General features: G+C 41.1%; 1 protein-coding gene across 2 annotated transcripts in view; it reads right to left on the reverse strand.

Annotated features, from left to right (window-relative positions):
• Positions 1-15,077, reverse strand: part of fbln1 (fibulin 1) — a 62,744-nt gene extending 47,667 nt beyond the window's left edge. The window contains exons 1-5 of one of the 2 annotated variants that reach the window (XM_015353299.2): positions 14,731-15,077; positions 6,636-6,744; positions 3,638-3,773; positions 1,918-2,068; positions 71-130 (exon numbers count right to left, since the gene is read on the reverse strand). In XM_015353299.2, the coding sequence (XP_015208785.2) occupies positions 71-130; positions 1,918-2,068; positions 3,638-3,773; positions 6,636-6,744; positions 14,731-14,785 (511 nt within the window). In that variant the 5' untranslated portion in view covers positions 14,786-15,077. The remainder of the gene's footprint in view (positions 1-70; positions 131-1,917; positions 2,069-3,637; positions 3,774-6,635; positions 6,745-14,730) is intronic. The other variant, XM_015353300.2, reaches the window with a different exon arrangement.
• Between the last annotated feature and the right edge of the window lie 3,226 nt (positions 15,078-18,303).

Genomic DNA, 18,303 nt, shown 5'->3' on the forward strand with positions numbered 1-18,303 from the left:
TAGTTCCCAGTTCCATGTTTTGTCTTGTGAGAAACGAATGGTTTTAGCGTAAAATAAACTCTCACTGTACCTCTACACTGGTCATCCAGATAAGGATCTTCCACTTCGGATCCAGGCAGGGCTTTGTCTTCTGTCACAAAAACAATATCACTTCCTGTATTAATTTTTCCAGCACTGAATAATTTCTTCATTCATTTAATTAAATATATTTTCAAAAGAAGTCCCCGTCAGCATCAGATTTTGTTTTCATTTTTTTGTACATAATTAACTACAGAAACTTTAATTTGGTTATAGTTTGGATATTGGCCATAGTTTGGATTCATGGGAGTTTTGTGTTGAGAAGCAGGAATTTGACTATTTTGACAGAAGTGGTAGATAAAGTTAAAGGGCAGGAATATAATAATATTTAATAATATTAAACTTTATTTATAGAGCACCTTTCATACAAATAGCAGCTCAAAGTGCTTTACAAACCAAGCATAAAAATAAAATCTTAAAATGAAGAGATACACTTTCAGTTGTAAAGGAAAACACAGCCATACAGTAAAGCAACATAAATGTCAATTTATGCTTGTAAATAAAAATTTGGAAAGTCGTAATAAAATAAGAACAATAAAAGATAAATAAAAAAAGAAAGATAAATAGAATGAACAAAGAAGTATTTTCAAACGTTTTACCGAGCTTGACTGCTTCATAAAAAGTGGCGGCGAGTTCCATTATTTAGAAGCATAAAAACAAAAAGCAGCCTCTCCACTCTTACTATATTTCACATGTGCTATTTGCAGAAGGCCAGTATTTGCAGATCTCGGGTCATGTTCAGGAACATAGAAAGACAGACATTCAGTAAGGTACATAGGTGCTAGACCACTTATAGCTTTAAAAACAAGTAAAAGAACTTTAAAATCTATCCTAGATAATACAGGTAACCAGTGAAGTTCTTTCAGCATCAGCACCTTGATGGCTGATCTTTTCAGATCTCATCAGTACCTGGTCGGTACTTCTCCCTTTGGTGGACCGATATGTGAAGACCCTCCAATCTCCTTTCCAAAATATACAAACCAACGCCCCAGTAAGTAGTACTATGGCAAGTGCCAAAACATGCCCTGGACATTTCCAGCCATCCACTTTCTAACTGCTTTTTTCAATTCTGGGAGCCGGAGCCTATCCCGGAAAACAACGGGCACGAGGCGGGCTACACTTGTGTCAGGACGCTAGTCCATTGCAAAAGAACACACAAACACCCACACACTCACACCAGGGCCAGTTTCCCCAGACGCTAATTAACCTACCAGCATTTCTTTGGGCTATGGAAGGAAACCAGAGCACCTAGAGGAAACCCATACTAACACAGGGAGAACATATACACTCCACACAGAGTTTCTGCCACTGTGGAGCCCACCACTGAGACCGTTCACTGATTCTTAAGCTGTGGGAGATGTCATTGACAGGACAGTTGAGACAGTCACACCAGATCTTATACCATGATTTTGTGCATCCATAACAGAGAATGAGAGTGACTATGCTACCTAAGATTGCTATTTCTAGTTTCAATTTCTTTAGTTTAAGATTTTTCCATTCTTCCAGGGTGCGGAGCGGAGCAGTGGCTCTGTGGCTAAGGATCTCCCCCTGTGGCTGGAAGGTTGCCGGTTCAAACCTGTGGCCGGCAGAGAAATCCCGTTGGGCCCCTGAGCAAGGCCTTTAACCCCAACTGCTCCAGGGGCGCTGTACAATAGCTGACCCTGCGCTCTGACCCCCAGCTTCTCTCCCCGTCTGTATGACTGTGTGATCCTGGTCTGGAATCAAACCCAGGACCCAAGAGCTGTGAGACAACAGCATCAGCCATCATGCTCTTGTGTCTCCCTGTGTTTGACTGCCCTTTGATTTAAACCACTCAAGCAACGCTGGAGGCTGCATTACCTTGACTTGGCTTTGCGTCGGCCTCTGAATTGCTATGATCGCAGCAGGCTCGTGACACGAGACCGCAGTGGTATCCCAAAGACAGGTTCTGCTCACAGCTCAGGCCCTGTTTATGCAAAGCTCGGCCCAACAGGCAGCAGTCACAGCACATCTATAAGACAAAACCACAACCTGTTACCACCTTTTTACTGTTTTTATCACCTTAATTGACTTTGATCTCGTAACACTAACTGCTGATGTCCTTTACAACAGTCAGCTACATTTTGCCAGCAGCCATATCACCCTGCAACTCACAACTGGCAGCCCCACTGAAGCTCAGCAGGTGTGAGCCTGGTCAGTACCTGGATGAGAGACCTCCTTGGAAAGCTAAGGTTGCTGCTGGAAGAGTTAGTGGGACCAGCAGGGGGTGCTCACCCTGTGGTCTGTGTGGGTCCTAATGCCTCGAAGTAGCGAAGGGGACACGATACTGTAAAATGGCACTGTCCTTTAGATGAGGCATAAAACTCTCTGTGGTCATTAATAATCCCAGGACGAAAGAAAGAGTAGGGGTGTAACCCTGGTGTCCTGGCCAAATTTCCCATTGGCCCTTAACAAATAATGGACTCCTTATAATCCCCATCTCTGAACTGGCTTCATCATTCTGTTTTTCTCCCCACCAATGGTGTGTGGGGAGTGTTCTGGCGCACTATAGCTACTGTTGTATCATCCAGGTGGGGCTGCACACTGGTGGTGGTGGAAGAGAGTCTTCAGGGGGAAATAAGCCTTGGCAAAGTATACAGAAGGATAGTGAAGCATAATCCAAAGTGTAAAACACCATAGCCAAGCATGTTTTATATATTTAATATTTAACATTCCATCTATGCTAACATACTGATTTCCGAAACAAAGCCTTCCGCCAGCATTCACCAAAAGTACTGGAATGAACAGTCAAACCCTGTGCTGTTTCTGTTTGCATATCTGAAACCTGGGCTTGGAAGATGCACACAGAGCTTTTAGAAGCATAGATATTGTAGGATCACTCAACCGCAAAGCCTGATGAGCACTATAGGGATCACCAAAGAGTCCTAGGGGCAACAAAATCGAATGTGAAAGTGCTGTAGTCACAGGAGCTGAATTTGTCAAGGTTCTTCATTTCTTAGCTTATAGACTGAGTACATAAGCATCGCTGAACAGCAGTGCCAACCTTCTCAGATATGCTCAGGCCTATATATAGTCACAAGACAGTCTTCCTAACAGTTTAATCTGCCCTTTGTTGCTCTTTTAGGAGTATGGCAAATGTGAAGATAAAAGATATAAAGTAAAATAGTCATTGGAGTTGCTGACTTTCTGAAAACAATTTATCACAAATCCAGCTTTTTCATTTATACATTAATGTCTGACAGCCTGCACATCTATACATTTGATCTTTTAGTGCTTTCCATCTACCATTCAACAGCAGGGCAGAATGCAATGTAGCACATGAGCACAGTTGGGCAATTCCAAGCTACAGAAAATATATCCTTCCCGTCAAGAGATACTGCAAACTGAGATGACAGCTCACGCAAAGCCACTAAAATAAAAGCATACGCACAGCATTTTGTCTGTTTCTCAAAGCTGATGTTCCCTGTTAAGTGTGACGTCAAGCATTACTTGGGAGAAATAAGACCTAGTTTACATTGAACAAAAGGCTTGTGTTTATCTTTGGGAAATGTCTGGCTCTTTGGGTCCCTGTTTCACAGACCTTGGAAAGTCTTCTTTCACAGCTGGATCCACTTGCTAAGACTAAATCACAGACCCCCTGCTCTTTCGCCATGTTGATGCCAGTTGTGCAATGATTATCTTCTAGGAAAGCCATGCAGCATTGCTCCTGTGCTATTCTGGAAAAAAAAAAGAAAAAGACATCATCAGCAGCTTAGGGTCATCGGAGCAGAAGGGGGTACAGTATTAGATCTAATTTGCTGTGGTCATGTTGTACAGAAATGTTTTTCATCATTTTGTCAGGTCATATCTAAAAGTGTAACAAGATAAGAACACTTTATCGGCCATATGCAATTTCTTGCACCAGGAATTTGTCTTTTCGGAGACCCCAGCTTGCTCTCCATGAGACACACAGACAGGGAGAGAGACACTTGGGGTCAGAGCGCAGGGTCACCCATTTATATGGCACCCATGGAGCAGTTGGGGTTAAGGGCCATGCTCAGGGGCCCAATGGAGTAGGATTCCTCTGCCAACCACGGGACTTGAACCAGCAACCTTCCAACCACAGGCACAGATACTTGTTACAGATACAGAGCCAGTGCAACACACCTCAGTCATGATACATAATGTGAGCAGTTAATGTGACACTACCCCCATCCCCACCATTTTTCACACTTCACACATTTCTGTCACTTTGATCAAGGCTTTGTCTGGGTGGACCATAAAACTGTTGAGGTTCATCTTTGCACTTTGTAACTCTAGTCTGATCTTTGTGTTTTTAGTGCTGATGAGAGCTTTGCATCTTGAACTGTAGCCCTTGATATTCTGGTCGAAGTCTTCTGCACATAGTGATTAAGTAACTTTCTCTCCTGCATTCTTCTTATTTAGATCTTTTCACAGCTCTAATGATTTTTTTGTCATCAACAGCTATGGTCTTTTTTTGGATGACCAGGTCTTCATCCATTCCTAACTCCTCAAGCAGAGTTGTTCTTTTTTGAAGAAATTTCATATTCTTGATTTTGCCATGTCCAATCTCTCTACAGTGGTCCTGGTTTAAATTTATGTTTGCTCTCATCTTCACAAATGCTTGCTTTTTCCACCATAAACAGCTCTGTCGTCTTCCTCTTGGTCTGTTCCTCCTAACTGAAGAGGCAGACCCAAAAGGTCAACTCCAAAGGCTGAAACCAAAGGCTCACCATTTGCAACTAGTTTACATTTTTCAGATTTATGCAACACGAACACCTGTTGCATAAATTCTCAGGCATTTCTCAGGTATTTGTCCCAATAACTATGCTCATCTGAAATGGGGAAATGGAACACAACAAATGACATTGTTCCAACATGGCTCAACACATACTGTATGCAAAATAACCAGAAACAAAAGCTGAAATTCTATACTTCTGCCTCACATGTTTTGATCTCAAATTACAAATTTCATTTCATTGTCCTGAAATGCATTCGGGTTTTCACAGTACATTTATACTGTACTTAGCCAGCAGCCATATCACTCTGCAACTCACAACTGGCAGCCCCACTGAAGCTCAGCAGGTGTGAGCCTGGTCAGTACCTGGATGAGAGACCTCCTGGGAAAAACTAAGGTTGCTGCTGAAAGAGGTGTTAGTGGGGCCAGCAGGGGGTGCTCACCCTGTGGGTCCTATATGTGTCTATTTAACATAACATATGTCATTCAGGACAGTCTTGGTTGTGGTGAAGTGCATTATGGGTCCTTTTCTGGGTCCCTATTGACAGGGCAGCAAACCTCACTGGAGTTAAAATGTATCTTTTTGAATGAAACAGATAAATTATTTCCTTATTCCTGGAACCCAATAGGACAGCTAGTGCGTCAGACACATCACACATGTGATGAAGAAAGAAGCACGTTACTGGAGAATTTAAACTAGAGAGGCACATCCTGACAGCTCCCACCTTCCCTTGCCCACATGCACGTCATTGTCTTGACAGGTTGATTTACAATGTGACCGCAAGGCCTCTGGTGACAAATTGAAACCAGGCCCAACAGAAGTCTGTTCATGAAGCTTCTTCGAATTTTATAGCATCAGGTCTCCACGAGTCCTCTAAACAACAGTTGGGCTCATAAAAAAGCATCTTCTCGTCTCACCAGGATTTTTTTTTTAACTGGGTATTTCCATGAGACAACTGCGCATAACCACTACGCCTTTTATGGGAAAAATTTTAGAAGTGTTTTTCTTTTCTTTCTTTTTTCTGCCTGAAATAATCCTTTGGGCTTCCTGTTATTCCAAGTTTCAGTCCTTTCTCTCTGTATAGCTTCACCTCCAAGGTATTTCCTGGACTGACAACCAAGGCCCACCACCCCTTTTCTCTGATTTGTACAAATTCTGGATCATTTGCGTTGCCAATAAAAATAATTTTACCTCAGAACGGCAGATTGTGTAACAAAAATCATCTTTTTTTGGCTTGTCTGTGGACGTTTGACTGCTGCGGTTTTTCATTTGAGTGAAAACAATTGAGTAAGAGCAAAACACAACGTTCAATTCACACTGTACTAGGTCAAGAGAACGTAAACTAGGCCTCCAGCAGATATCGCACATCCAAGAAAAGGGCTGAAACAATTCCCATACTTCCTACGCAACTAAACTCATGGCACGGCACCCTCATCAAATAGACCACTCCTTTGCAAAACGTAGTGATTTTTCTACTCTTGGATACTGCGTTCTATGAAAGAGGTGCAGAATTCTTGCCTTTTTTTCCCTGAATTCCCTCCTTTGTTTCAAGAGAATCTCTGATATGTCTGTGTGGTTTTCCGACTCACCTACTTTTTAAATGCTACCCCTAGCCCTTCCTATTCCTAGTCTCCTAACCCTCAGACAACACGAAAATGACTCTTTTCTCTAGTTACAGGTTCGACCCATTGCTTTGGAAAACCTCCGAACTCTTAGAACAAGATTTTTAGCCTGCTTTTCTCTTTAAGGTGGTCCTTGAGCACCCACATCTCCCAGCCACCCGTTCGTGTTCTGTGTGGTGCTGCGCAGACTGTAACACAACCAGTCTCTTCCACTTACCTGCACGTGGGGAGTTCTGACATCAATGGGAGGGTCGAGCAATCCTGTTTCTGGGTGGCCCAATCTCGTCCATTTCTACAGCAGTCGTCGAAGGACGTCTGCGCATTCACTGCGTGTAAAAATATAAAGCCATGCGTCAGGACTGAGAATAAATCATACGGCATCATCATCATTGTAGTTTCTCTTCTGTAAACGGTCAGAAATTCTGTTTTTCCCTGGGAATGCCTGCAAGATCCGTGTATTCACACAAGCACACAGAAATACCATGCACAGAAGTTGTTTTAGATGGTGAATCATTTTTTTTTCACCAGCCAGGAGTATTCCTGTGACTCCACCCTTTGGAGAACCCTGCTGTAATTGCACCACTGGCAAACTCTGGGCAAGGGACCAGACTTTTACTCTATACTCACATTGGGCACATTCAAGGAAACAGACGAGGGCTGTGAAAGATTCAATCACACTGCAAGCCTGATCATTAGGAATAACCTCAAATACCCTTTTCTTGCTGCTACTAGAGTGGCATTATTGATCAACCATTGGATTAGAACCAAGGTTATTTTTTGCAGCTGTCATTAGATTTGAGTTTTCTGTCATCAAGAAAGAACAGGTGACTGTACGTTAGCTATGGTCACGAGAAAAAGTTCGTGAACTTTTTGGAATAATCTGTACTCCTACATCAATGGCCCCCAGAATGTGATCTGATCTTCAACACGTCATAGTAATAGATAAACACAATTTGATCAAACAAGATAGAACAAAACAATGGTACTTCTTCTTGTCTATATTGAAGACACAGTTTAAAAATTCACTGTCTACACTGGAAAAAAAGAATGTGAACTTTTGAAATTAATTTAACTGGTGGAATCTTCTTTCGCAACAATGTCCTCAACCAAATGTTTCCTGTAGCTGCTGAGGAGTCCTGCACATGGATTCGGGTGTATTCTGGCCAGTTCCTCTTTACGTAACGGTTTCAATTGATATTTGTGGGCTGTCTTACGTGAACAGCCTGCTTCAGGTCAGGCCACAGTGCACAGATTGAGTGAAGGTCAAGACTCTATCTACTTATCTATTATTATAACAGAGATGAAGATAAGATCACATTTTTAGAAGCAATTACTGCAGGAATATAGCCAATTCCAAAGGGGTCACAACTCAACAAGGATATAAAGGAGTTCTTTCCTTGAACCATTGCTTTGTGTAACTTCAATTATAGTGCAATTATAAAATTATTTTTTAAAGATATAAAGGTAAGTGAGATGTGTGTATTCATCACTGCTTGGCTTGTGTGGATAATGAGTCTCTTTACTCAATATCACTAAAGACATTGGTGGTTTTATTGACACAGAGATCTGGATTGGATTTTGCTACCTTGGTACCTTAGAAGTGCATGTCCTTCAGTTTTTTCCAACATGTTCATTGTTGTTTTGTTTCTGATGCTTTTATTAAGACATTATACAGGCCCAAGGGCAGGTCTCAACCAAAAGAACTTTATAAATCTCTATGGCGTTGAATACAAAACACCAGAAGCTCAAATCTAATGGTAAACTATTCTAAATTGTGATATTCTTTAAATGACCAGCCCAGGGGTCTCTAACAGAGACCAACATGAGATGAGCCAACATCTCAGGAATAATCCCAGCCAAGTACAGTACAAAATGAAACTGCAGAACAACCACTGAATGAAAAGATACCCATTAAAAATGTTTAGTGTAATTATAGAGGTGACCATTTGTATGGTTACTAACACATTCATTGCAAAAGGTGAGGGGTCCTGAATTAAGAAATAAAAACTTACATTCTAAACGCCTGCACATTTAAACAACAGGGTGTGTGACCGCCCACAAGGTGCGGTGGTCAAGGTTTTAAATGACCAAATTAAAAATAAATTTGACTAATATTTCGTGCTAATGCAGGAATAGTCATTTTTAGGACAAAACCCTCAACAGATGACGTGGGTTTTACAGATAAAATCAACAGGTGGTCAGGAGAAGTGGCTCTGTGGCTAAGGATCTGCGCCTGTGGCTGGAAGGTTGCTGGTTCAAATCCCGCAGCTGGCAGAGGAATCCTACTCCGTTAGGCCCCTGAGCAAGGCCCTTCACCCCAACTGCTCCATCTTCTTAACTGCTTTGTCCAATTCAGAGATGCTGGGGACCCAGGGTCTACCCTAGTCTGTGGATGCTTCACCGCTATTTTCAGTTTGCATAGCTACAATGACAGCTTTTACTGCTTGTGTCTGTCTATTTAATGCAATGATTTACCCTCATCTCTACATCCCTGTGTCTCAGTCTTCAAAACTTGATTTTGAGCACATGCATATATGCATATGGACATTATCCCTACACATGTAGCATCATGCAGCATTCCATACACTGGATGAAAACATGTAATTCCACGCTAACACATGCACTGAAATTAAGTAATAACACCTAAAAACTACTTGCCAGTGGCAAGAGTATTTTTTCTTCTTGTAATATATGCTCATCCAATTACACAGTAGGTCTCCTCTGCACCACATGCAATTATTCAACAGCAGTTACATCCAAGCAGATGACTGTTTATTCACTCAAGGTCATCCTAGCTGGCCATTAACTTTAATTCTGATTTAATTAATGTGTTTTGGCTACTACCTGCCCTAATTGTAAAAAACACTATTATTTTAATCACTATTGCTTAAACGGTGGAGCCCTGTTTAAGAGGTCAGTACATTCTCAAAAACCAACACATTTTCTTGGATGATTTTCAGTTGCAATTCTCTTTTTTTAAAAGAAGAGTGGAGCATTGGTTTATCAGAGAAAGCCTCTATGGTTCACAAGACATCTTTGGAAAAACCTAAAGTTGGCATACTTGTCCACAGATCTTTCAAACTGTTGCAAAAATCCAGTTAAAATACGACTGTCGGGTGATGAACTACAGCCAAAACAAATGAAAAACTGTGTCAATACTTCGCCTTAAATATCTGTGTAATCACGTCAGCCTTTGACTTGCAGATAGCTTCCAATCAAGACATTCATCTCAGCCAATACCTCGCATTGATCATCCACTCACTGTTGGTAAAGGCACGGGAAACACAATAGAATTCTTGCTTTAGCGCACATACTGATGTGATACAGAGCATTGTTTTTAAAAGACTTCAAAAAGAGAGAAGAAAACTTTGTTCTGCACAAGGTATTCCAGGACGCTCAGTAAAGCATACATCTAACAGGGAGTAGTGTGTAGAACGTTCAATTTCTTATTGCTACACTGAACACGCCTATTGAGCTGAATGAGAATGTCAGAGCCTACATCTTGTCACTACAAGTTTGCCTTCTCTCCCTTTGCAGGCGATAAGGGAGGTGCACACACTCATAAAAGCGACTGTAGCCAAGGAGCACAGTTTGCAACCCATCTGTAAAAATCTGGTATTAATCTGGGGTTTTGAATTTGATACACTGCGGATCTATAGCTTAATGCTGTGCTGATTTATCTGAGTGTCACTGAAGCTGAGCTCTGCTTACGCATTTAACAGATTATTTGGGATTGCACATGCATCATAAATTAAATCATGGGGCTGAAGAGACGAAGACCTGCGATAAATCTAACCCCCACCCCCCACCCGCCTTTGCAAAAATGTGAAAGCAGGACTTTCAGCACTTGAGTGGCTGTGGGGACAGTGTCTGAAGACACTGCAGCCCGAGAGAGGGCAGCGGGTGTCACTAAAGGTGATAAAAGAGACCATGAGGAGGTCAGGTTTGAGAAATAACCGGGTTTGAGCATCATTCCTCGGGCAGAATGCGCCTTCAGAGTCATGTCTGGTGTGAACACAAGCTCTGCGCACGTCCGCTCTGCCTGTGCGTCAGCTCCACCTCACTGGCAGTGTAAAATAGGGCTTATCATTGGAACGGCTGCAGAGGAGAAGAGCAGCACTCCTTTTAGTGGTACGGTACATTTTAGAAGGCAAATAATAGGCACCCCCATAAATGAATACAAATTCTTTACACTTATATGGCATTTTTCTGGACACTCCACTCAAAGCGCTTTACAGGTAATGGGGACTCCCCTCCACCACCAGCAGTGTGCAGCATCTACCTGGATGATGCGACGGCAGCCATAGTGCGCCAGAATGCTCCCCACACACCAGCTCTCAGTGGGAAGGAAAACAGAGTAATGATGCCAGATCTGAGGATCATTAGGAGGCCATGACTGGTAAAGGCCAATGGAAAATTTGGCTAGGACACCTGGGTTACACCCCTACTCTTTCCAAGAAACACCCTGGGATTTTTACTGACCACAGAGAGTCAGGACCTCAGTTTTACCTCTCTTCCGACAGACAGCACATTTTTACAGTATAGTCTCTCCATCACAATACTGGAGCATTAGGACCCACAGTGACCACAGGGTGAGCACCCCCTGCTGGCCTAACTAATACCTCTTCCAGCAGCAACCTTAGCTTTCCCAGGCGGTCTCCCATCCAGGTACTGGCCAGGCTCACACCTGCTGCGCTCCAGTGCTGGCAAGTGTCCCTAAGAGGCCCTGCCAACCCAAGATCTATAAAATGTATGCAAAATATTAAAAATAAATAAATACACCACTGTAGCTTAACAAGCCTCAGGCTGAAACACACAAACCTGACCAGTTCTGTACCACCCAGAGCCCATTTGCACAGGCATCATCATTTTTTACATATACAGTTTTGGATTATACCTCTGGAGTCTGGAGTTAATTGACCGGTTTATGAGCATAAGCTGTCTGAGGAAGGGGGGCTGAATTCCTGCAGACTTTTTTGGTTTTGGTGGTGGGACCAAAATTTAACGGCTCGCCTGTCCCAGTGCACTTGCCTGGTATGACATTCCTTTTCTCTGGACATGAACGGCTTCAAAGCGAGAAGAAAAAAAAACAGTCCTTACAAATGTAATAAGCATTCACTACTTGGAAGCCTAGAAGAAAACTGGCATTTCCCCATAAGAAATGTCAGGAATATTTCCTTTACTTCTACTTTCTTAGTTTTGGCAGACTGGTTTTATTGGACAGGTTTTGCACAGTGCTGTCTAGGGACTGGTGCCAAATATCATTAATAGAAATACTACAGCCAAAATAGCCAGAACCCAGAGTTCCCCACTATTCAACAATTAAGACTTATCCATGGCAGACACATCTGCTTCAAAAGTAGACAAAACTACTTGACAGGGCCAGATTACTACAAAAGCTATTGATATCTTTTTCCAAAACACAAAGGCTGGGGGGAAAGCATTCCTCACAGACTGGAAAAAGTGATGAAGCAACATGTCTTCTGGTCGTTTCTTCTACTGCACATGGGCCAAAGAAAACGATTTCTTCACAGCTAACCACTTGAAAAACAGAGTTACTTAGAGAGAAAGCACACCTGTTCTGTGCCAGGCAATATTTCTGATTCAACGCCACACACTGACTTTAAAAGTGTGATTTCGTAATCCATTACGTATTACACATGACAACTTTTCTTTACTAAATTTGCTTTCCATCTTGGCTGGGCCATTTTGAATTTCGGGGGGAAATTCTGTGTAGGCAACTCATCCGAGACGTCCACATTGTCCTTTGCAACATTTCAAGTGCTCCAATATAACCACGCCATGACAGCTATTTGAAAACAGGCATTAATTTTTAAACCAAAGGTTACTTCCTATTACCTCAAACAATTACAATCTGATTACAGTAAAAAAAAAAAAAACAACTTGTGAAACTTCTAAAGAATATAATCACCTCAGCCTGTCAATTTTGATATTTTATTGTGGAAATTAGATTAAATAATTCTTGAATTAAGTTTTAAACTCCCATATTGAAAGACCAGATTAACATAAATGTTTTTTAGAGCCCATCACTGTAATTAAATAAACCTTATTTAATGGTGTGCTGTTACAAAATACTTTCATTCCAAATCATTCCAAATCCCAACAATAGTATTTTCATACATCTGCCCATGTGTGCATGGCTCTCAAACACACCTGTGTCTGATCCCTGATGAAGTTCTTCTTTTCAGAGAGATGTTTGATATGTAATGAAATGTCCAGAGGGCAGCATAGCAACTGAGAGGGAAAGAACAGAGCTTATGAAGTAACTGAAAAGAATATCCATTTTCTAACTACTTCTTCCAAATTCAGAGTTGTGGGAAGATGGAACCTATTCAGGCTAAGCTGCAGGCACAAGGCTGGATAAACTCTGGACAGGACACACCAAGGCCAAATTTCCCAGAAGCAAATTAACCTACCAGAATGGTTTTGTACTGTGAGAGGAAACAGGTCATGATTAGAATTATACAGTCCAATTCCTAGGACAAGCACAGTAGATAATTTTATTTAGCAAACAAATTCAATAACCATCCTGTTCAGTCAAACCCCATATGTAAGTTGATAGAACTACAGTCTAACACCTGTGCAAAAACAGCATTGTATCCATGTCTGATGTTGCTCTCCTTCCAATGTTAGTGTCCTGGGAGTGATATCTGCTCACTTTCTGATGGACTCACCTCACCCTTTATAAATGACTAAGCTGTAGATGAAAAAGAGCAAGGTCTTGCTTTTCATTCCCAGTGTTTGAGTTGGTTTTCTTTATTTTTAATTGTGTTTGTCAGTCTACACAGATAATTATAACAATTAATCTACCAATTAAAGCCAAGTATTGTAACAGGAGTGGGGAAAAAAAGGTTTCTATGGAGTCTATAGATGCATGTTGATCCAGACCCACAACAAATTACTTTTGTGGAGTTCTGCTCCATTACAGACAATGCCTTCCAAACAGAAAAAAAAAATAATAATAATTGCTTACACTTACTTTTCTGGACACTCCACTCAAAGCACTTTACAGGTAATGGGAACTTCCCTCCAACTAGATGATGGCAGCCATATTGACTGTTCCTCAATAACTACTTGTACAGCAATTACAATATGTATTCATTCAGAAAACAAGCCAAATATGTATTCTTTTTTAGACAAAAACGTTGTAACTACATATGTTCTGAACAGCCAAAAATAATGTTTATGTTTTGATATTCATAAATTAGTAAAATCAATGTTAGCATATATACTAGATAAGAGCCTGTGACTCTTATTGATCTGATCTCCAGAGTTAGAAAACTTAAGCAAATTGCTCAGGATATTAAAAGATACTAGAACATGGAGATCTAAGTTATGATATAGGATAGTCTGGCAGACAAGCTAAGGTGCTTAACTCCTTTAAGTTATATGTTTGCCTGGAACTCTTGACTTGATCAAGGTACCGAAATAACATAAATCCTATAGGCAGAGCTAAAATTCCCAAGCGTGTTGATTAGATTGAATTTACTCTGTCAACTACCAGTGTGGTAACCCTTTACTGTGTCTTTAGATGGATAAAATAACATTTTGTACACATCTGCATTATAGAAAACATTAGTAACCTGATTTAACAAATTAAGAAAGAGCACCTGTTTATTTCATAGCTACACCTACTCGTATTAGAATATTTAAAAGGCGATTAATACGAAGTGATGCCACACTTGGACAATGTGCGGATGAGATCAGTAACTGTGGTCTCATCTGCACAATTGGGGCTCATTTCCCGTCACAAAATCTGCATGTTGGAGCCTCGGGTAACGCGTTCAAAGACACTTTTCACCAACCATTAGTCACATATCCAGCGTGTTCGGTGTTCATGCCTAGAAACCAGAATAATGCCCCTCGCCCGGCGTTCAATCCTGTTGCTTTGCTTAAAGAAAAAAAGGCATTTCCCCTGCAAGGCAAAATCTTTCGTAGCTATAAATGTCTTCTGACATTTAACATAAAGAAGCAATTAATACTTAATCGGTCAAATTCTGCACGCTATTGCGATAAGTATTTGTTGGTTCTCTCGTTCATATATAAGCAAGTCAGACAGAACAGGAGCACGTTTATCACATTTGCTGAAGAAGTCTTGCAAACGGATAAAAAAAAGCACACGTGAAATACGGGCATTCGCGTTGTTAGTCGTGCATAAATGCGGTCAGTAGGTGATCAACATGAACCCATAATAAACTGTTTCCAATGCCCAACATTACAAGAAAAAGTCCTTTTCCACGTGAAAACTTCACTTTTTTATTGAAAACAGGGCGAGAGGTAACGTTTCTTACCTTGGCCGCTGAGAACTTCGAATAAAGCAAAAAGCAACACGCCTGAGAGTGCCATTACAAAAGCAAAAAGGAACCAAATTTATGAAACTGAACTCCAAAAAAGAAAAATTCAGCCTGTTTTTTTTTGGTTGTGTGTCCAGTTTATTCTGTGTTGAAAGCAGTCTTCTCTATTGGGTAAACAACTCTCACCATCTCACACGCACTTTAATGAGAGGGATTCAACAGCCGCTCTGAGATAAATGGCTTAAAACACAGCACGACTGTCTAGCAGCGAAGCTCTAATTATCCCGTCTCTCCGGGGGGTCGTGTGGGGGCTATCTCCCGAGACTAGGGCTGGGCTTCTTTCAACTACCAGTGAGACGTTTAGTAATTCAGAACTGAAGATAAGCTTCAACATAACGACGGTGAGATTTCACGACCTCTTTAAATAAAAGTAATGATATGTCTAAAATGCGATTTTACTTTTACCCAGACCTCCGCAAGCTTTGCACATCTTGATTTAAAACACTGTATCCTATTGCTAGTTGCTATATCATCAACGCGTTACGCGCATTACTGAGTCTCAAAGGGATACCCTCATTTTAAGGAGTGAGAGATGGAATTAACCGATCAGTTAATAAACCTGTGGTGAGGTTTGTTGCACTGATGTCCCACTATTACTGTAGACATTCGTGTAGAAATAAACTTTTCAAAACCGCAAAATGGTTCGCTGAATCCATCTTCAAACAAATTGGTTAATAATTGAAATGAATAAGTAACTAAGCTGTAGCACCAATAAACCGATTACCTGCTTTTAACTTACCAGTCTTGATGAGACAGCCTGATGTCATTTTCTGTAATATTCAATAATAGGACATGTTAAATTTTGAATGCAGTGGGTTTCCTGGGGTGCTATCTGCATGGAGTCTGCGTGTTCTCCCTGCATTCACATGCGTTTCCTCCCAAATGACCACCAGACATGCTGGTAGGACGACTGGCTTCTGGGAACATTGTCCCTGGCGTGAGTGTGTATTCGTGTCTGTGTGTTGGCCCTGGGATGGACTGGCATCCCAGCCAGGGTGTACCCTGCCTTGCACCCAAAGCTTCATGGGATAGACTCCAGCTCCCCAGCACCCCATATACTAGATAAGTCATTATTGAAAGTGATGGTGATAGCGATCCTCATGTCATCTGCCAAACAATCGCTGAGCTTTAGATTGTCAGGAGACGGTGCTGTCTTGAAAGCTACTCATGAAATCGGTGGCACAGCCACAGACAGTTCACTGTATCATGACCGTTTAACAGCGAGTAAGAAAGAACTTCAATTCTGTGAAAATGCAGAGCAAAGCCTGTGAGAGATAGAGAGTACAGCAGGACGTAAAGATGAGCCAAAGCTGAAGAAGAAGTCTGTAAAGACTTTAAGCTGGGAGAGTCCTCCAAAATGGCTTCTCTGCTTTTTATTTTAGCCATTCAATACTTGATATCCATCAAAGAAACAACAAACAAAAACCCCCAAACATCAGAATATTAACAGCAAAGTAGAACCTTTTGTAAAACACAGAAAATCTACTTCACAGAAAGATTTGGGAGATCCAATCAGAGCTGTATTACCTGAAAAGACAATTTTCCACACTCAGTGTATAATGAAGAGTGCCAAACAATGCCAGATAAAAAAATATATTACCCCCGACAGGCTATTGGGCTATTATCCATCTGTTCATTTTCTAACACATTTAACCAGTACAGGGTTGCAGGGGAGCTGGAGCCTGTCCCAGCAAGCAACGGGCACAAGGCAGGATATGCCCTGGACAGGACGCCAGTCCTTCTTAGGAAAGACAGACGCACACACCAAGGCCAATTTTCCCAGAAACACTAACCATGGCATCATCGTGATTCCCAACAGACTATTGACATTTCACCTTATCTTTTATACATCTTCAATTCATCAACCTCCAACATTGATCTTAAAGGTAAGGCTGTCATTCAAAGCTGTTGTTGTTAATCAAATTCATAGGCACTTCCTAAGTATTTTAACATATGCAGCCCCAGGCCCTGTTGAAATTGTCATACACAGATCAGGCATCTGTAAAATTTTAATACGTCTGTTCTTGCACATATATGCTATGACGACATCTGTGTACTAGAGCATATGTTGTGTGAAAGAAAAACATTGTTTTACTAACACCTTAGGAGTGTTAAAGAAAATATATTCAATTGCATCTTTAACCGACAAAGGTGTATACCATTTGGTTGAGAAAAAATAATCAGAAAATGGATTCCAAATGTAACCCCCAGGGCAAAAATAATTTTGCCAAGCTTAAAAACAATCAAAGTAAAAGACCTGGTTTTGATACCAGGCGCGGTTCTATGAAATTTCAGTCACCCTGGATTTGGGAGAAAAAAGCACCAAGATTATACTAGCTTGAAAGTGCTGCCATGTGCTCAGCGCAAGATTGTCCTTTTGACCAACTACTTTTTGATGGTAAGCATGCTATACTCGTGTACAGTCATGCTCCTCAAGTCTCTTTGTGCTTCTTTGATTTTCTTGAGTGTTTCGGCATTCACACAAACCCGACTGCGTGCTCATGATATAAAAATCCTGAGCAAATGAACACAGTTGCGGGATGACAGTGTCCACATTTCTAACACTGATTTTAAAGTGTCAGCTTTAAACACAGTCCAGATTCAAACACTGTTAAGAAGGGTAAAGGCAGTACTAAGCTCTGCAAATTCTATTTTTAAGTCATCAAGCTATTTACACAATGGAAGCACCTCAGACAAGGCTTTTTATAAGAATACTGAAATGTTAAACTGATGTTTCTCCTTTTTTGTCACTTAGCCATTACTTGACCCTGGTATTAAGTTTTAAAATGGACTTTGATTCATACTATATCTATGTTAATTGTAACCAAATTGAATCTTATCATGGAGTCCACAATAAATAAAGCATTAGCCCCTAGCACACTTATCTTATCCTTTTCATCTGAGTTGACCACAGAATGTTAGAAAGGACCATTTTTGAACAGATGCTACATAATTGGAAACAGACTAGAGGGCTGCTAAACTACAGGCCCAAAAAGATCTAAAGAAGAAGTAATCTTTGAGGCCCTCACAAACAACCCTCTGCACAAAGCTTTTTCATTCCATTTACCCCCCACAAAGATTTAACGAGAAACAGCAATCTCAGACGAAGCTTTCCTTGGTAAAGGAAATAACTGAAACTGAGGTCAGTTTTAAATGGCAATAATCTTTCCAAGGGCACTTTTTTTTCCCCTTTTGAAGCCTGATTTAACTTGCCTGTCCACGTCTGTGTCAAACAGCAGTGGTTCTGCTAATGATGAAAGCAGCTTGAAATTTCCCTGCTTGTTTCTGGAAATCCATTGCTAGTTTTAAATGCCTCCAGTGCACAGAATGGCACATTACCCAAGGCACGCAACGATACAGATGAAATTACTTTGTGGATCATAAGTAAGTATGACAGACACTTGTAGGTCACTTCAATACCAAAAACAAGAGATGTAAACTGAACTGGAAATTGCAAATCAAAGCTCTAGAAGTGTTGAAGCAAGACTTGAGAAGTGTAACATCAATTAA

Source organism: Lepisosteus oculatus, chromosome 7, assembly GCF_040954835.1.
Source record: "Lepisosteus oculatus isolate fLepOcu1 chromosome 7, fLepOcu1.hap2, whole genome shotgun sequence".
In the NCBI taxonomy this organism is placed as follows: domain Eukaryota; kingdom Metazoa; phylum Chordata; class Actinopteri; order Semionotiformes; family Lepisosteidae; genus Lepisosteus; species Lepisosteus oculatus.